The 19,085-nt window shown below is 42.0% G+C and overlaps 1 protein-coding gene across 5 annotated transcripts in view; it reads right to left on the bottom strand.

Moving 5' to 3' along the window:
• Positions 1-420: 420 nt before the first annotated feature.
• Positions 421-19,085, bottom strand: part of NIPA2 (NIPA magnesium transporter 2) — a 140,098-nt gene continuing 121,433 nt past the window's right edge. For all 5 annotated transcript variants that reach the window (XM_085622865.1, XM_085622866.1, XM_085622868.1 and 2 more), the window contains 2 exons: positions 11,805-11,965; positions 421-2,317 (listed from right to left, as the gene is read on the bottom strand). In XM_085622865.1, coding sequence (XP_085478991.1) covers positions 1,680-2,317; positions 11,805-11,965 — 799 coding nt within the window. In that variant the 3' untranslated portion in view covers positions 421-1,679. The remainder of the gene's footprint in view (positions 2,318-11,804; positions 11,966-19,085) is intronic.

A 19,085-nucleotide genomic window follows, 5' to 3' on the forward strand; every position in this document is an offset into this window, starting at 1 on the left:
GGTGGCTCGGAATAAAAAGTTTGAAGACCTCTGCCTTATGCTGTGTTTTGTATATTTTGCCTTGGCTAAAAAGGGATAAAAATCTCAATAAAAAAAATTTAAAAAAGAAAAAGAAAATTGTGCTTTTATCTTGTGACATTTGCTGTGCCTTCAAAGACAGAGGTCAAATGTCAGGCGTATTCCTTTAGCATGAGATTTGGGTTTACTTTTCTTTCTCTAACTCCAAAGTAAGATGATTTTGAAAAACGGACTGTCTGACAATCTTGCTTGGGTACAGGGAGCATGAAAGGAATGGCTGTAGGATGTTTTTTGTAAAGCACAACTAAGTGTAAATACCTGTAAATGAACTGTACATATATATTCAAACATACCAGCAGTTTGCAAAGCACAAATGAAGCAGCGTTTTTCAAAATTCTGAAGTTTGATGGAAACAGAAGATTTTAATAGGATCAAAACAAATTAAGATACTTTACTTAGTGATGTACAAATGAAATATTTGCTGAAACGCGATTTCCACACATTATCTTTTGAACGCTATATAGTTTCAGTAAATCTGCAAATCGGGGAATTTCTTGGCCTTTATAATGGAAAATATGTTGTTTGTAAATGGCATTCTGCTATAACACTATGTGTAGTCATTTATTTTCAACAATATACTCCAAAATGCACCACTGGCTACATACCACACCTTCACTGCTCCCCTGCTGAATGAGCATGGTTCATTTGCTACACTTGTTCTTTGTGTGGCGCCTGTATTTTTCACAACCCTTATGATCTCAGTAATGTACCATTGATGTCAGCACTCGCACTGTGAAAATGGTTCCAGCACTATTGACATGATCCCAAATGGATTCACTCCCTCCCTTGCAAGTTCCCTCTCCATCCTACCCGATGGAAGACTATGTCCCCCCATTACGACACATATATTCTTTGTCCCCCTTTCATGATCCCCGACTGCATGTACAAACCCCCGTTGCTCCAGCTCTCCCATTCAACGGCCCATGGCAATACTTTAGACCTATGCCATGCCCAGAACTCCACAATAACAAGTCCCAAATGTCCGCCATCTTGCAATGTATGACAATGTCCAGGGGAAGGGGTTCGTTGGGCGAACTTTTGATACCATTACTGGTTGTGGTTTGTTTTAATTTCTTTATTTCCTTTGTCTTTTCAAAATGCCAAAAAAACTACACGTACTGTACCCCAGAGGCTCATCAGAGCGAGCCCAAGTTTCATAAAATTAATGAAAATACAAACTGATAATTGAGCTGGGGGTGTAACATATAGAATGAAATCATGTGATGATATTAAGGGAGTCACACTAGTTTATTTGTTATTGTATCACTGCAGAAATGCAATATTTATTCCTTAAATACAAACAAATTCTCATCAGTTCATGAACTGCTTTAAATGAAACATTCAAATAAAAAAATGTGTATTTACAAGCCTCACACGGAAACGGACGACCGAAAAAAAAAAAATCAAGTAGCCATAGGTCATTTTTTTTAATGCCTTAAGAAAAATATTTAAACTTGAACGTAATTTCTAAGCTTGGTCCATATTCAAACAAAAATTAAATTGTCTCTACAAGCTGCAAAAAAAGATACAACTACTTCATTCAGAAAGATTCGGAGGCTGATAATTCCACAGTTTTTCTATGCTTCAAGAGATAAATATTCTTAAAATGTTGTCAGGCTTCCGTTTCTTCTTAGGGAGAAGTGCTCCACAGATGGCAGTTCACTTTGTGTTTGATTTTCTTCATCGTGATTAAAGCGTTCATAGACATTGGAGGACACGCTGCCGTTTGCTACATGGTCATCCTTCCGGAAGGACACGGGCAAGTTTGAGAGCGTAAAATTAACATCTTTGAAGGCATGCAATAAGAAGATCCCTACGATGATTGTGAGGAAGCCGCTGAAGGTGCCAATGAGGTCATCGACCGACATGTGTTGCCATTCTTTGAAGAGAATGGCCGAACACGTTAAAACAGACGTGGTGAAGAACACGTAGTAGATTGGAGTCACTAGGGATGTGTTGAAAATGTCCAGAGCTCGATTCAAATAGTTTATCTGTGTGCTGACGCAGACGATAAGGCTAAGCAGGAGGACCCAGGACAAAGGATGGCTAAGAACTGGCTTTCCTGCAATGAGTTCCTTTATTGCGATCCCCAAGCCTTTGACGCAGGAAACTGACAGCGCTCCAATGACTGAGCAGATTGTTATGTACACCAGAATGTTGGTCTGTCCATGGCGGGGTCCAACAACAAAAATCAACATCAGTGACACAATGACAACACCTGTTGCAAACACCACAAAACCTGAAATAGAAAACAAAAATGTCATGTTTGTTGCAGTGAACATTTCAAAATACAACAAAAAGTTGCACGCATGACTTTGCCTTACATTTCAATAACCCTACATACTTGCATCTAGCGGATGCAGATCAATGCGAAGTAGCAGCTCCCTGCTGCTGAAACCACAGATTTTCCACAAAAAAGAAAATGTGCAACAGAGCCTTCTCAGGTATCGCCCTGAAAAAATTCGAATTCTTTGGCTATGGAAATCTTTCTGATCCCATCTACCACCTACTTAAAAAAAAAAAAAAAAAGTGAAATCACTTCTGATGAACAAATGGCTGGTCTAAGACCATACCTTGTGTCACTTCATCTTACCCTTGTCAATTTTATTTTGCCGATCACGACTACTATCCTGGTGATTTCCTATGGAGGTTATGTTCCTCAAATGTTTATTCTTCTCAGATTGTACTTCTCTTGTATTTGTGATTGTACTAGTGTCTTGTACTTGTTGCTTACTTCACCCACCTGTAAAGCACTCGGATACCCTCATGGTTCATGTTCACGCTATATAAAACTATATAAATATATTACGAAAGATAAGCATTTTCAATGCCAAAAGGTTTGCCTTATAACTGAAAGTGCAATTTTAGTCACTGGTGAGTTTAGCCACTTGATAAGACATCATACATACACTAAGTTGCTCATTGTTACTAACCCTGGGCGTAGTTCGCGAAGTAGCGCTACGCGTAGCTACGCAAAGTGCACTGCGAGCTACGCGTAGCACTTCGCGAACTGCGTAGTACCCTGTTCGCACTGTGCAAGATGCAGTTTTCAATGATTGCACAGTGCGGACAAGCATCCGGCACTGTGCAATCATTGAAAACGGCATCTTGCACAGTGCGAGCTGTAGTTTTCTGCCGCTCGAGTAGATTTTTACTCGAGCAGCAGCTTTCTCAACGCGGACTGGTAGTTTCTCATCGCGAGCGGTCGCGAGCATACGCAACCACTCGCAATGAGAAACCTGACCTCCCCGCGTTGAGAATCTCGCCGGGAGGTTTATTTTCCACGCTCGTGATCGCCAACTTGATGTTACTGATCACGAACGAGGAAAAAGTCTCGCCGGGATGTCATTTTGCTTGCTCGTGGTCGCCAACTTGACGCAGAGGACAGCGAGCAAGCAAAAAATGACCGTTGCACTACGCAACGCTACGCGGGTTTGCACTGTGCTACGTTCAATACGCGTAGTGCGAAGTAGCGCAAACTAAGCGAGCGTAGTGCTTTGCCCAGGCTTAATTGTTACACTCAGATCGATTCATCCATCCAGAGGCGCAATCTTGCATTCATCCACTTACACAATCATGATTTTAAAAAAAGGCAGCCACCTTGGGGGAGTAAAATAATGATACACTATGGACAAAACCATTCCAAGATGGCTGCCTGATTTAGAAGCAATGTCTATTGGCAGTACACTAAAGATAAAATGAACACTGCCTAAAAAGCTGCAGGATATCTGCAGAACATGAAAAAAGGAAAAAGGAAAGACTGGCCTAATAACCCTGGCACTGAAGCACACTCGTTTGTAGGTAGATGTGCATAATGGATCAGGCAAAATGCCATCACTCACAGGAAAATGCAGCGAATGTCTGCGGTGGGCTACCTACCGCCTCGGGATGTATTCGGTCATGGGCAGGAGGTGGATGTGTACGACACTCAAACAGTATGTATATGCAAGCATTGTTTATGAATTGTTTTGATTACAAAGGCTTCCCTGACAACTAAACCTGTTAGGCAATGGTAAGAGAGACTATTAAAGATCATCACAGAGAAAATCAGCTCCACCAGGGTTAGTCAGATGGGGTAACCAACATAAAAACATTGACTACTTTCGTAATCTGTGAGATTCAATGTAACAAAATAGCTGTCTTTAGGCTTAAAGCGTAATTAGAATTCACCATTGAAGGCCAACCAAAACCATTTCCCTAATAAAGTGGGTACTGATTTAAACAGGTGCAGAGGGGTCCCGCTGGGAGGAGGTGGCGTCAGGAATTCTGGACTTTGTGGTCTCTGTGGATTAGGGAAGGTGTTGCAGAACACAACTGCGTCTCAGGCTGCACAATACAAGCTTGTAATGGGCCAGCCATGTAGAGCCATGTAGACTTTGGCTGGCAGCTGGGGAGGCAAAGGATGGGGACGTGACCAAATCACATAGATCAAAACGTCCACAGCAAAGTAGAAAGAGCAAGAACATTCCAGAAGAGCAAGAATATTCTGGAAAGAGCCTGAGGGATCCAGACACTTCCACGTCAGAAATGGCTGAGAAAATGTAAGCACCTGTCACGGCATCGGACTTTGCCTGACAACAGCAGTTGGTGGGTTGTTATGCCAGTTGTGCAGTTACATTCCTTGCACCTTTTTTGTTTTGCTCCCCTTCAGTTCCCTTGGGTGGTTAGGACAGCTTAGGTTAACCCTTCCTACCACAGATTCTTAGCTGCTTGCAGCCATTCAATCATTTTTGCACCAACTTTCAACACGGTTTAAGGGTCATGGCGCTCAGTGTCTCTACAGCTTCTATGCGGTTCTTGACAGTATCCTGATTATTTGGGGCTAGTCGAGGCCTTTTCCCCCCTGTATAGCCAACACGAGAAACCTTGTCTGCCACAATCACCTGCGAGATTCCATGTAATGAAATGCCAATCTACATTCTTTACTCTATTCCTATTTAATGTATATCAGAATAGAAAAACTTACATTGCGGTGCCGGCGTTAGTGTGTAGAAACAATAGTCAGTCCTGTCAGGACAACAGAATCAATCTACATTATTTAACATGGAGTTAAACCAATGCACCATTAATGGCCTATTGGCTTTAACTAGGTTTTTCACAGTAAATAAATCAGGCCTACTGTCTTTGTTGTATCAGGTCTACAGCATCTGAAATAACTTTTCCCAATCAGATGTCCAGTCTTTGCCCTCTTCTTGTCACCGTAACCACGGCTCAGGACTACTCCATAAGGTTTCCCACAAGGCAACCATTAGGCAAACAATCTTAAAATTACAAGGATGTACAAAACAATATACAGGCCTTGCTAGGAGAGTCTAGAAGGGATTCTCACATTGCAAATCTTCTACTACCCGGATCAGTCAGTGGGAGTAACAAATACCAAAACACTTGTCTACTACGGTAATATGGGAGATTCTGTGCAACAAAATACCGGTCTACAGGCTTTAACAAAGTAAATTAACAATCCACCAATAAATGCCTATTAGCTTTAGCATATGCTTTTCACAACAAATAAGTAAGACCTACTGATTTTGTAGCAACTTTTCATAATAATCAGATCAGGCTTTCTAGACTATCATTAATAAGATCCTCACTATAACCAACTCAGTCCTGCTGTACTAACCATTAGTTTTCCAACATGGCAAAAACTGCAATATAAGCACTCTTTTTCCTATAGTAACATACAACACATGTCCAATCAAACGCTGTATTCACGGCAAACTAGTGGGAAGAACCAAAGGTTCTCTCTAATTTGTGCATCTTAAAGCTCTTTTTCTGGTGACCATATATGGTATGGAATCAGCTGTGCAGTTAAGCCAGATCCAACAATCTTACATTTACATCCCTCAAGCTTTCGTATTCACATACCAATTTGTTAGTTGTATCATTAACAGTAGCATGTACATGAAAAAATGAAAAAACATGAGTGGTCTGCAAGAAGAATCCTCCTGGTAAGAATTTTGTAATGTTTACTTCAATTGAGTATTTTTGCCCTGCTTGAATGTTTTTTTTAAACGGTTGTAGCATGTTTTTTTTCCTCTTTCTAACTCCTGTTTGGATTTGTGCACGATCTGTACTGTGTTATCGTGCTTGTAATTGTTTTTGTTTTTCCTTTCTAGTGGGATCTCTTTGGTGCTTGCTGTGTCTATGCAGAGTAGTTGCAGTTGGTCCTCAGTCTAGCGGTCTGTGGCAAGCAAGAGGCATCTTTTTAGAGTATTAAGTTCATTGTGTGGATTGTTTTTTCCGAATCATGTGTCAATAGTTATAATTACTATTTGATAAAGCGGAGTTTGGAGTGTTCTAATTTGACACAGCTTTGTTTACTGTTGTCTTGTTTGTTGTATTACTTTCATAAGAAGGCATTATGGCTGCCCGCAATCTGACCGCCCAGCAGGTTGTAGATTTTCTTTTTTTAATCTGCTTCTAAACATGGCTCTGAGACAGACTCTTCATCTGAGGCTAAGGATCAAGTTGAAGGTTCTGACAGTGAATTTTCTGTTCGAGAGGAGTCTTCTGCTGATGAATCCACTATTAGTGCTGATGAAGTGCCTCCCTCTTAAGAGGACAGTGATATGCCATTGGTGCAGCAACAGTGAGCTGGTTTGCAGCCAGGTTCTGGAAAGCTTCCCATTGGAAGTGCTGAACCCTGGGTTGCCCGTAACATGGTGCAGCCTGTTTTGCCTGCCTTTAGTGGCGTTTCAGGGTTTAGAGTCCATACAGAGAACTTTTTTTCCTATGAATTTCTTCCAACTGTTTATTGATGATGTGTTTTTGGATGATGTTGTTGAACAGACTAATTGGTATACAGAACACTTTTTGAGGGGCATCAGGGCCACACTTCAGACTCACTCCAAAACTACATGCTGGACTCCCACAAATCTCTATGAGATTAAGCAGTTCCGGGTTTTAACTGTGTGATGGCTTCCTTATCAATCTTATCAGCAGTCTTTATATCAGTCTGCTAGTCTCTGGATGGCAACTGCTAAATTTACAACTACTAGGAGTCGAGATCGGTATTTGCTTCTGCAGCGGATGCTGCATTTTGTGGGTAATGCTACAGCATTGTCACAAGTTTACCCTAATTGTGACCATCTCTCCAAGATTCAGCCTGTCCATGACCATTTAGTAAATCGTTTCTTGGCGATCCATGTTCCTGGGAAAGACATATCTGCTGATGAGTCTCTGGTATTGTTCAAGGGGCACTTGGTTTTCAGACAATACATTCCCAGCAAGACAGCATGTTATGATATTAGGCTTTATATGCTGTGTGACAGGGCCACTGGATATGGCGCATACTTACAGGGTGTACAGCATTAGGGCTTCTTCAGCCCTAATTCACCTCCCCCCCCCCCCCCCCCAGTTGTCCTTCCACTTCTGGAGACAGTGAAATAATTGTGTGGAACTTGCCGGATCACTTTTTAACAAGGGTCACCGTTTACGGGGTCAATTTCTACACAGCTGTGCAATTATTTAAAGAATTGCTCAGAGTGGGCACTGTTGCACAAGCCGCTCTAATGGGTTAACCTAAAATGGTTGTGTGTAAAAAACACTTGAAAGAAGACAGAACAGTGCTTTGCGTAGTAATAAACTCCTTCCTGTGAAATTTTCAGACAGACGAGATGTCCACATGCCGACAACTAATCATGATAAAACTACTTAACCCATGACTGTTTGGAGTCCGGTTGCAGAAAGGCGCAAACCAGTGCGCATTCTAGACTACAACAAACACACTGGAGGTGTAGATAGGGTAGATCAAAGTTTGGAGCCTTACAATGCTGCTTGGAAGTCCTAGTTCTGGTACAAGAAGTTGGCTGTACATTTATTTCATTTAGCATCCTTCTATGCTAAGATGGTTTTTAAAGATCGTCCTCCAGAATCCAAGATTACCTTTGTACTGTTTCAGCAGTCTGTAATAGTCAGTCTTGTTGCAGATGAGCGGGCAAGTGCTCCTAGAGTCAAAGTGGTGGAGGATGTGGCTAGTTTAAAAGATCACCACTTTCCTGAATACATTCCTCCAACACCCAAAACAGACTTACCATGTCTGAGATATAGAATCTGTGTCTGAATAGGAGTAGAAAGGAGAGTCATATGTACTGCCCCAAGTGTCCTTAAAATCCTGGCCTATGTGTGCCCATATGTTTTAAATTGAACCATACACAACTCAAGTGTTGGGAGCAACCATAACAGTAAAAAGGAGCTGACTGAAGTCTCTATTGCTATTTCTATTCTGTTTAGATGACTGGTTGGCAGTAGTTTGATGTGCTTAATTACACCTGTTGTGTATGCAGTAATAGTATGCATTTCATATTCTACCAATTGGTTGGTTCTTACTATTTGACAAAGAGTGTACTCTTTTTAGTTGGATGTTTTCCTCTCATTTTCTTCTCCCTTCTGCCTTTTTTGCCCCTCTCACTTGCTCTGTGACAAAGTCTGATGAAAAATAGGTTCTCGATAATTTAGTAACAGATGTTGTAACAGAGCACATTAACCCTCATTTTATCAAATTCAGAAGGAAAACTAAATAGAATTTGGATTACGTGTACCTGCAAATCACAAACACTGCAGTAGACGCCCAAACCAAGCTATCTTTTCAACTTGTGTTGCAACGCATTCCGTTCACTTTTGTATGTTTTGCAGGTGTTGCAAGACGTAATATACTGCCATGGGGAATGGCTACTATTTTCTCATCCGCCTGCTGCTAAAGAGATATTTCTAAATTTCAGCTGAAATAATAGCGAACATGCAGTTTTATTTTTCCAATTAAGGACTTTACTAAATCACATTACAGTGATCGACTCAACATCTGAGACCCACGACAAGGATATTGCAAATCACCTCGGAGTTCCATAGCTGAGCTCATCTATGACTTGCACTATTCTTGTAATGTAAGGCAGCGGGTACTTTATCCCATATATTGCAAGCACTGAAGAGTTACGTAACCATATAGAGGAAAGAGGCCAAAGGCAGAGTTCATTTATAAGGTCATGGGACTTCAAGGTGACTTGTAATCCTTATTATGTATGGCAGCAGCTACTTTATTCCTTAAAATAAATTGTCACATCATTACTCTTTTCAGAAACTGCTAAAACCCTTCGTATGTTGCTCTTTCAGATGAAAGAGATAGGATGTTAGCAGTTATGAAGAATAAAAGTGAAATCTGTAGTACAACATTAAAAAAGCAGTTAGATATTGGGTGAACAAATATATTAGCCTCAGTCAGACTTTAAAAATAATGCTAGTAAAACAGAGCGTCTAGATTTTGTGATGTGCATTTTTTTTGTTTTTTTGAAACATTTTTTATTATTTTCGTACCAACAGCACAATACAATTGCTCAACGACCTCCGCCCTTCCCCGGATAGTTGTACATTTAACCATACCACCAATTGTACAGCCGGAAAGTCGCCCATCCCGCGTGGAGCCCCCCCTCCCTCTCCCTCCCACAACCCATGTCAGTGTGCCCCCCTCTGCCTGCCCTCCTCCTGGTGCGCCCCCCCCCCATTGCCATGAATCGTGTACGGGTGCTCAAACCTTCCCTAGGCAGCCTGTGCTTCCCCCATGCCTAACTGCGTCTCATGCGTCCCTTTCTCACCACAGTTCCCCTCCTAGTCCCCGCTCACCGCTTCCTCCTGTCGATTGTTATCTGCATTTACCTAGGCTGTTGACTCTGGCACAAGTCATTGTGATGTCATAAATCAACTGTAATTAAATTATTACAGTTGACCGGCTAGGTCATTTCTTTATAGTAGACAATTGAGTGTGTGTCACGTCGTCTCAATGAAATTAAGACAGGTTCTCAAATAGAGATTGCAGAATCCCATGTATTATAATTAACCCCTTCGATGCTGCGCTGACGGAATCTTGCGCGGGTGTGGTCATGACGGAATGGTTCCGTCATGAGCACAGCTCAACCGTGGGTCATGACGGAACCATTCCGTCATGAGCACCGAAGGGGTTAACTAAAGCGTGCAAAAAATAAACATGTAGCAATAAATATCTAATTTCTGATGATTACTGTTCATCTAGAAAAACCGAGCAGAAGGAAAAGCCATGTTTTGTTTTCACTGTTTAAATTGCAACTGTAATTATGCCCCATGACTTGCCTTTCACAACGACTGTAGGCTCTGCGCTTGCATTATGACGCAAGAACTCAACTGTAATAACTTATTTCAGTTGAGCAGCTACGCAATTCCTTTATTAAAGGCATTTTAGATGCTAGAAATAGCCTGTAATGAAGGAATTAAAGACGGGGTTTCATACAGGAATTGCAGTCTCCCATGAATTATACTGCTCTCCCACGTACCACTGCTTTCAACTTTATCTTCCGATGTGAAGGTAAAAAGAACAGCAGCACTGCTAGTTGCTCATGTAAGGAAAAAAAACACATCAAATTCCACTAAACATCTGGTACTGTCAATAGTTCGGTTTGGTTTTTAAGAAAGGCTAGCTGTGCTAACAGATTCAGAAAAACTAGAATACTTCTGTTTTTAAAAAAAAGTCAATGTAATCAAGAAGAACTGGCTCGTTGTTTGAAGCCTCAAGATGGACCTTGATGAATGTGTGACTACAGGCCCTGCCCCCTTGCGGGATTCATGTCATCTATGGCAATTCTACCATAGTTACCACGGCATAACCAAAGGATATATCAGGAGGAAACAACTGGTTCCCCTCCCCTTTTTCATCCGCACCGTAGCTCCTCGTGCAACACCTTTTTCGCAACCCGGCTAGGAAGACTTAAGCCTGACCGGTGCAAACACCTTCAATACACTTTTTTCACACTGGTCCTGACGAAAGCCAGCATACTTTAGAGACTGGCTGAAACATGTAGACCTACCTTTAGGATATTTGAGTCTAATCTAAATGTAAAACTCTGCACATATCCGCATCTCTTTATTTTAATGCTGTAGTTCAGGCACCTTGGGTAGGACCTGATGATGAAGCATGCCACCAACTAGGTTGGTGGGTGAGGGTTTTCTTAAGAAACCTACTCGTTTCCCACAAACAACCTTGAGACGTCAAACAACAAGCCAGTTCTTCTTGATTACATTGATACATACAGGGGAAATGAACTAGCTCTTTTTAACATTTTTTCTCTCTCTCTTATTGATCAATATTTTTTTTAAAGTCTACATTAAGTTTTGAACACGGTTTGTTACATTTTGCCCAATGTGTTAGTTGTCCACTCAATCAGCTGATTTCACCCACATGCAGGGGAAGAAGTCTAGAATTTCACACTGGCTTATTACTGCATCTGGTCGAACACAGGGTAGTGGTTTATTGCACCAAAAGCAGTGCAGAAAAAGAGCAGAAAATTCTACTGGCAGGAGGTCAACTGCAACTTCCACCCCTGTTGACAGCCGGACATCAATAACACATTTTTTCCAAACCTTCAATTCTACCTTCTTAAAATGCTGGTATATTTTGGGTCAGACTTCAGAATTCTTGGGTCGGATGTTGAAAATACATCCAGAAGTAGAAAATTTCAAATTGAAAATGGAAAAATACACCCAACTTAAAACAACTTTTATGGCACTGTATATAGTTACAACAATTATAAAAGAATGCCAAAAGAAGGTAGTAAAATAACAGGCAAACATCCATCCTGTAGCAGTTAGGTTGAATACTATCGGCTGTAAATATTTGTTTTTGCATTCAAACATCTGTATCACGCTGTGAACTCCTATGACGCCTCTATTGTCTGCAAGATCAACACATTAATTTCTCGTCTTACCTGGGTCAACAAGTTTGCGGGCCATCTCATTCAAAGTTTCCATTTCTTCTTCTTGCGGAGCATGGATTACCATCACAGTTGAACCCAATATACTTAGCAAGCATCCAATCTTGCCATGAAGGTTTAGCTTTTCACTTAAAAAGTAGGATGACAGAATTGCACTGCAAGAAGAAAAGTTGTTCTTTAGATTGCCAACCCTCAATATTGCAAGCCAAACCTAGTACACATGTCAATAGCTCAACAGTGGTCAAGTCAGTCAAGAATTACATCAAGTGCTCTACCGACAGCAGAGAAGTATTCAGAGAAAAGGTTCAACATCACAGAAACTAGGCTGCTTTCAGAATTAAAGATTAATTACACCGTGTAGATCTCCCACATTTTTTTTTATTGCACACTGAAAACAAACCACAGCAATAATCATTGCTCATACCGATTTCAAATGTTTGCTGAGCTAGTGGCATAATATTGTTTTTCAAACTGATTATTTCGAAGATTTAAAAAACATATATTTTCAGGCAATGGGAATAGAAAAGGCTGTGGATGGACTCCTGCATTCATTCACTTTAAACAAATTACAGGGTGTGGTTTGTGCTTTCGGACATTTTAATTTGGGCACATATCCAAGTAAAGATCGTGAATTGGTAAAATATAGTGTGCGCTGGGTTTCAGCAAGAGGAAAGCAATCCAAAAGGTAAGAATTTTGGTCTCCAAAAACTTGCAAGATTGCACATCTTATTTTAGTAAGAGACAGACAGGGATGTTCATCTTTAATGATAAAATCTTATTATGATTTTCCATATAAAACACAAAACATTTCACATGGAAAAGAGTTTAAATGTTTTCTGAGAAAATGTCATGTCCAAGTCACCCCTTGAAAACTAGTGGTTGACATAAGCCAAGATAATGATGTCTGGGAGCCAAAATAACTATGTCTGGGAGCCTGGAGGGAGCAGTACTTTTAATTATGCTCCAGAATGGCGCAGTATGCAAAATAAACTGTTAATGCCATTTTAAAACTTACTATTTAACTAAATCGCCTTTAGACCTGGCTGCTTTCGCTCTGGCGAGTACAGTACTTTTTAAAATTGTTTAAACTGCTGACCCGTGGAAATATAAATGTTACGGAATAGAGTGCATGTTGCAAGAAGAGACAGAGCTCAGCTGTCTATTTGCACGTCCATGTGATTTTTTTAAATTTTCAAATAGCTCTGTATTGAATAATAGCCTGTTGTTTTCACAGATCAATCAAGACTAACACTAGTAAGCAAGACTGTGCCAAGGGTATTAGCTACAGTGATTCCAGGTTAGCTTCTTTGCATGGTTAAATAAAGTATTTACTTACCTGTAACTCCAGTTCTCCAGAATTGGTATCTAATAGATTCATGTCTGAATCGTTGCCAGGTGGGTGAGAATGATTCAAACATACAATCTATGAAAGATGCAATACTGCAGAAATGTAAATATACACCCCAACCATTGAGTAGCTTGTTGTTCCAAGGTGAATTGACGATCTGCAAATTACCAAAAGCCAAATTACCTACACTTAAGTAACGTATGCACTATTCTGATCCACGTCTTGTTAGAGAGTTTAAATAACATTATCAAAAAATGTTTTACTTTAGTAATCTTGCTGTTGCAGCATTTATTCATTAACATTTATAGAACACGTTCAACCTTAAAGGAGGCAAATCAGGGATACCGCTGTACACAGTTCCAACCAGTGCAGTATAGGAAGGTTGTGCATGCCTTCTGAAAGGCAAAAGACGATCCATGTTTCTCAGGCCACCCTGTAGAAAGTTCCTGAAAAACCATGCGTTGCTCCAGTAGGCCCTGCCGTCAGACTCATTTCTGATGCTTCAGGGTGAAATGAGAAGATCATGGGTCGGAGCCAGATAGCATGGTAGGATCTTCAATATCTGATAGGACGAAGCCTGACCAAGATGTGTGCTCGAGTCATGATTTTAGACTGAATCTGGAAGCCAAGCGTATGTTGTTCATCCTACTGGAGGCACACAAACCTATTCAGACTGTGGTCTGCAATGGTATCCTCAGAACAGTTTGTAGGATCATCCCTGGACTATCAAATGTGCTGTAATATGAGAATATTGGCAGACTGTTCTCAATATGAGTGCCAAAAAAATAAATAAAGTATAGCTTCTATAGATCCAGTCACATCATTGGAGAGCATTAGGGTCCCATCCGGAGTTGATGAGGATGTCGAAGATTTACTTTAAATGTGAACAAGAGTGATTTCTGTATTCCATTGGGGTGTAACCATGACTGTGTTGCAAGTGGGACAACGAGTATGATTTCCAAGTGGGATACTTGCCAGGACTAAGGAACAATGCAACTGACTGTTCATGCCAAATATCATTAGAATTCAGGCAAGGGGAAAGTGCACGTTATTATATGGGTAAGAGAAGCAACACTGAAAAAGACGAATGAGACCGTGCTCAAAAGGAAGATGTGATATTGAAGGAGGCCACAAAGAAATGGTAGAAGGGTGGCAAATGAAGATGGTCGTTTATATGAGATGAACTGAACATTCAGGAGAGACAGCTGCAAGGAGGGAACAGTTGTTTGAACCACAGCATTTCCATGAAAAGATTTAGCACATGAAGAAGCCTGCCTACTATTAACATCGAGGATGTTTAGTGGACTATAACCAATGTACGTAGGACTGGGGCTACCTGCTAGAGGTGCTGAGGCATATGGGCTTTGGCCCACGGTTCTGTGGCTGGATCAGCTTGCTTTACATGGACCAACTGCTAGGGTGCTGCTTGGAGCCATGGAGGCTGGGCCGTGGTACAAGGCATGGTCTCTGCTTTTATTTACTCTCGGAATAGAGCCCATGGCGATTAGAGTGTGCAGGGAACTGTACCACTACGGCAAACTAATAGGGGACACACCATATGTCATTTCGTTCTATGCCAATGAAGCCCTGTTCTATCGCCCCCACCACCCCACGGTGCGGATTCTGGATGACTTTGGGAAGATTTCAGGTCTCTGGCTTAACCATGACAAATCCCGGTTTCCTATTGCCTCACTAGTCGGTACCCCCATTGAAAGCTTACCTGTGCTGGGGCTTCGCTGGGAGCAGACGCAGTTCAGATACCTTGGGATTCAGGTAGCGCACACTGAAAAGTCACAGCTACAACTAAACATAAACAGGGTCTTGGATGCTCTGAGGTCATCCGTGAACTTTTGGAACACACTGGCGCTCTCCTTGATGGGGAGGATAGCCATTGCGAAAACGGTTCTCCTCTGTGATGCCTGTATGTGCTGCAGAACTGTTTGTGCCCCCTTTCCTCAAGGTTTTTTACGCAGCTTTTTACGCAGCTAGACACCAGTCTTATCTCGCTATTGTCGACAGCCCAACGCAGCAGAGTTGTCTTGGTGACAATGACCAAACAGTACGAAGATGGGGGAGGGCTGGAGGTCCCGCATCTTGATTTGTATTACTAAGCTGCCACTCTTCAGTATGTGGCCTGCTGGCTGGACCCAGGCGATAATTTTGAGAAACATTTATTGTCTAGCAGAATTGCAGTGGAACGGTTGCCGCAGTTATCGATGGAGGGTGCTGGACTCCCAGTTGACATTCCATATATATTCTGGCAGACGGCAACACTCTGGCATCAATTTGCTCAAGTAGTCCTGACACGGGCCCTATTCCATAGAGAACTTACTGTTTGGACCTTGAAACTGGTCCAGTAGATGATGGAGGGTGCTTCTATTTGGGGGATCTATATCCAGCCGAGACTTCTCTTCTTTGAAGATGCCTTCCAAGAATTCTCTCTCGGTCCTGGTCAATTTTTGCACAAAGTCAGGGCAACCTAGCGATGCTACACTGCAGTGCCTGCACCTACACAAACCCTCGGAATCCTATCATGTGGCCAGGCCGCCATTTGATCACACCGTTGTACAGAGCCATGTGGGCAGATGTGGAAGGGCCTTCCCTGCAGGCCTGCAAAGCCTGTGACATTAGTTTTGGTGCCCCCTAGTGAACCAAGGACTGGTTGTTAGTTAATGAGCTTACACACACTGTTTCATGTTAACGCCGGATTTCAATTGATACATTATCATTTCCTTCACAGGACATATTTAACCTCCAGCACCGCATGTCCCCAACCCGTGCGGATAGATGTCCCTACTGCGGCGCGGGAGATGTAGACTTTCTGCATTTAGCTTGCCAATGCAGGCTGGTACAGGACTTCTGGACTCAGGTGGTCGCTGACATAAACAGGGTTACACATCTCCATATGCTGGGCAACATTAAGTGCCCGAAGGGCAGGAAAATACCGTATAAGTTCCTGCAATTGGTGATAGTCTTAAGCAGATGGAGGGTAGCCATCTCTTGGATGGTGTGAGATGGCACCAGAGATACCACAATAGCACAAGGATGTCATGGAGTGGACCTTGGCGGAGGAGACTCACATGCAGCTTAACAGGCACGATAAAAAGGATGCTGAATCACCCAACTGAGTGGAGAGACCTCTGTACCACATTACTGGACCCGAACTCTGATAGATGGTGTCGGAAGAAAGCGATGACGCGAATGAATGACAGCAGTGAGGCTTGGGATTGTGTGGAGAACATGGAGGGTTCAGATTGCAGGGGCGCAGTCGAGGGGGGTTCACAAGAGCATGATGCCTGATCTCCCCAGGTTGGAGGCTGCGGACAAATTACACATGTCCTCGTCTGTCGAAAGGTCATATTGCATTACATGTGCATGAAAGACTGCTGCCTCAAGCCTAACTCGAACAAGACCAAAGCACTTATCCTGGGCCCCACCCCTGGGATGACTCTTGGTGTCCAGCCGCTCTTGGACCTCCTCCCACCCCTATGGACTACACATGCAACTGTGGCATCATATTCGATGCATCTCTCACAATGAACCGCCAAATCAACGCAGTTTACTCACCCTGTTTCTGCACACTCCCCCTGCTTCATAAGATCTTCAAATGGATCCCCACAGAATCCAGAAAGACTGTCACCCATGCACTCATCACCAGCAGACTCGACTATGGCAACGCACTGTACACCGGCGTCACCCAGAAACAGCTCAAGAAACTACAGAACGTTCAAAACACCGCTGCCAGACTGGTCCACGACATCCCCCGCCGCAGCCACATCACGCAACAACTCCACTAGCTCCCGGTCAACAAGAGAATCACCTTCAAGCTCCTTGCACATGCCTACAAAAGCAGCTCCATAACATAAGACCAGTGTACTTGAACCGCCGCCTCGCATTCCATGTGTCCCAACGCACCCCAGCCTCCGTCCCCAGGATCTACAAGCCCAGAAGCGGAGGAAGTTCATTCTCCTACCTCGCCGCCAAGACATGGAACTTCATGCCCCTCCACCTCAGGTAATCCGTGTTGCTGATCCAAATCAAGAAGGACCTCAAGACTTGGCTTTTCGAATGATCCTCCACACCCAGAGGGACGAGTATCTCCCCCACCCTCCCTCAGTGCCTTGAGACCCTCACGAGTGAGTAGTCGTCGCGCTTTATAAACTTCTGATTTATTGATTGATGTGTACAGTCTTTTCCCATGCATATCACTGACTGCTGATTCAATTATATGCTGATTTCTGAAACTGAAAAATAAAGCTTTAAAATAATTAAAAAAAAGCCACAACCAATGTTCTGCATGTGTCATATATGGGGGCTCCAATGCCTCTGGTTATTCCTGAGATCCAGAGTAAATTGACTTGATATTATGGAGCCTTTAGTGAGATTTCCACCTAATGAACGATTTGTAATGGTCTTAGTGGTTTATAGCTGGAATTTTCCACAGGGGGGTTCTGCAGACCAGCATTGCTTCTACAGGTATACAACTTGTGTTAAATGAAATAGAAGTTAACGGAAAGTTCGGCCCTAGTGTAGAATAGTTTGTATTCTCCTCCGGCCAAAGGGATAAAGGAGAGTATGAATTGGAAAATTACATCTTGTGTGGAGATTAGTGGAGCATCGAATATATTTGAAGAGCATCCCTATTTGTTAATTTGAGAGAAGGGTCACCATAGTCAAAAAAGTACTAAGCCATGTATAAGAGAAAATATAATGGAAAAAAGGAGGCAGCAGAAAGTGGATCTAGGGTTTGCTTTATGTGATTTCGTAGAAGAAAGAATTACTGACTCTGGATGGTAAATCCATGAAGACTGTCGGTGATGAAAACTATAGTGCATTTTGTGTGTGGGGAGTTGTGTAGTATGCCTAGGTTGAGTAGAGTGGATGTGATTCGAGATCTTTAGATCTGCCTGAAGTATTATCAAAGCCTTTGCATTGTTGCACATTAACATTTTTTCAACTTACAGCTATCTTGCATGTCAGTGTTGTACATTGCATATTTAGCCTGACTGTTTAAAAAACGCATAACCTCGTTTTGAAGTTGGAACAGCCAAGCATGAACTACAGATTTAGTGAAATCAGTTCCACCGTACCCCAATGCATCTTCTCTAGGTATTCTCGCCTACTTTCAATGAGAAGCGCTAGGCACCTATTTGTTAATACCCATCTTGAGTTTCAGTTTAATCATGTTCTTTCCTCCGCTTACTGCATTGAAGAAAATATATAGAAGTAGAGTGAAAATGTACACAGTTTAGAATTATGGGCTCCCCAACGACTCAGGTCCATTCACATTGTGAATTACACTTACAATATTTTTGCTGCTAGCTATAATTATGCATTAATCGTGTTGAGCTTCAAAGAGCTTTTCCAAGTGCTTCTTTTTTTTTTCTTCCAGAAAATTGAAGGAATTTCTGAAAATTTGAATGGATCAACATTTGAGGGATGTCCAAGGAAGCTACAGAAAGTTAAATACCTGCCGGCAAGATGAAAAGACTGATGTGGTCCCTCTCTTCCCCGAGCTGCCCAGCCTACTAAAGTGCTGCACTCTTCTCTTTGCCTTATGTGAGGAGGAGGTATTGGCGGTATAGATATATATATATATATATTTTTTCTTTTGCTGATTGCCAGGAGGCCATTAATGAAGGTTGCTCGGAAGAAATCCCCCAAAAGCTAATTTCGGTCTACATAGTTTGTAAGGGAATGCCATTTATGGTGGTTTGTTTTGTGTTTGATTATATCAGCAGGTGATTATGCTGGTGGTTCCGCCAAATCTTTTCAGACTGCTTCTGTTCCCTCCTCCATTTGTACATCATTATCTTAATTTGAGTTTTTGTTGTTATCAACTATAGATATGTCATTCATTTTGAAGTCTAATAGGTTGACAATTATTGCTACGAGAAGTACAAGAATCTTTACAATTTTCTGCTGTT

This window comes from Triturus cristatus, chromosome 8 (genome assembly GCF_964204655.1).
Source record: "Triturus cristatus chromosome 8, aTriCri1.1, whole genome shotgun sequence".
Taxonomy (NCBI): Eukaryota; Metazoa; Chordata; class Amphibia; order Caudata; family Salamandridae; genus Triturus; species Triturus cristatus.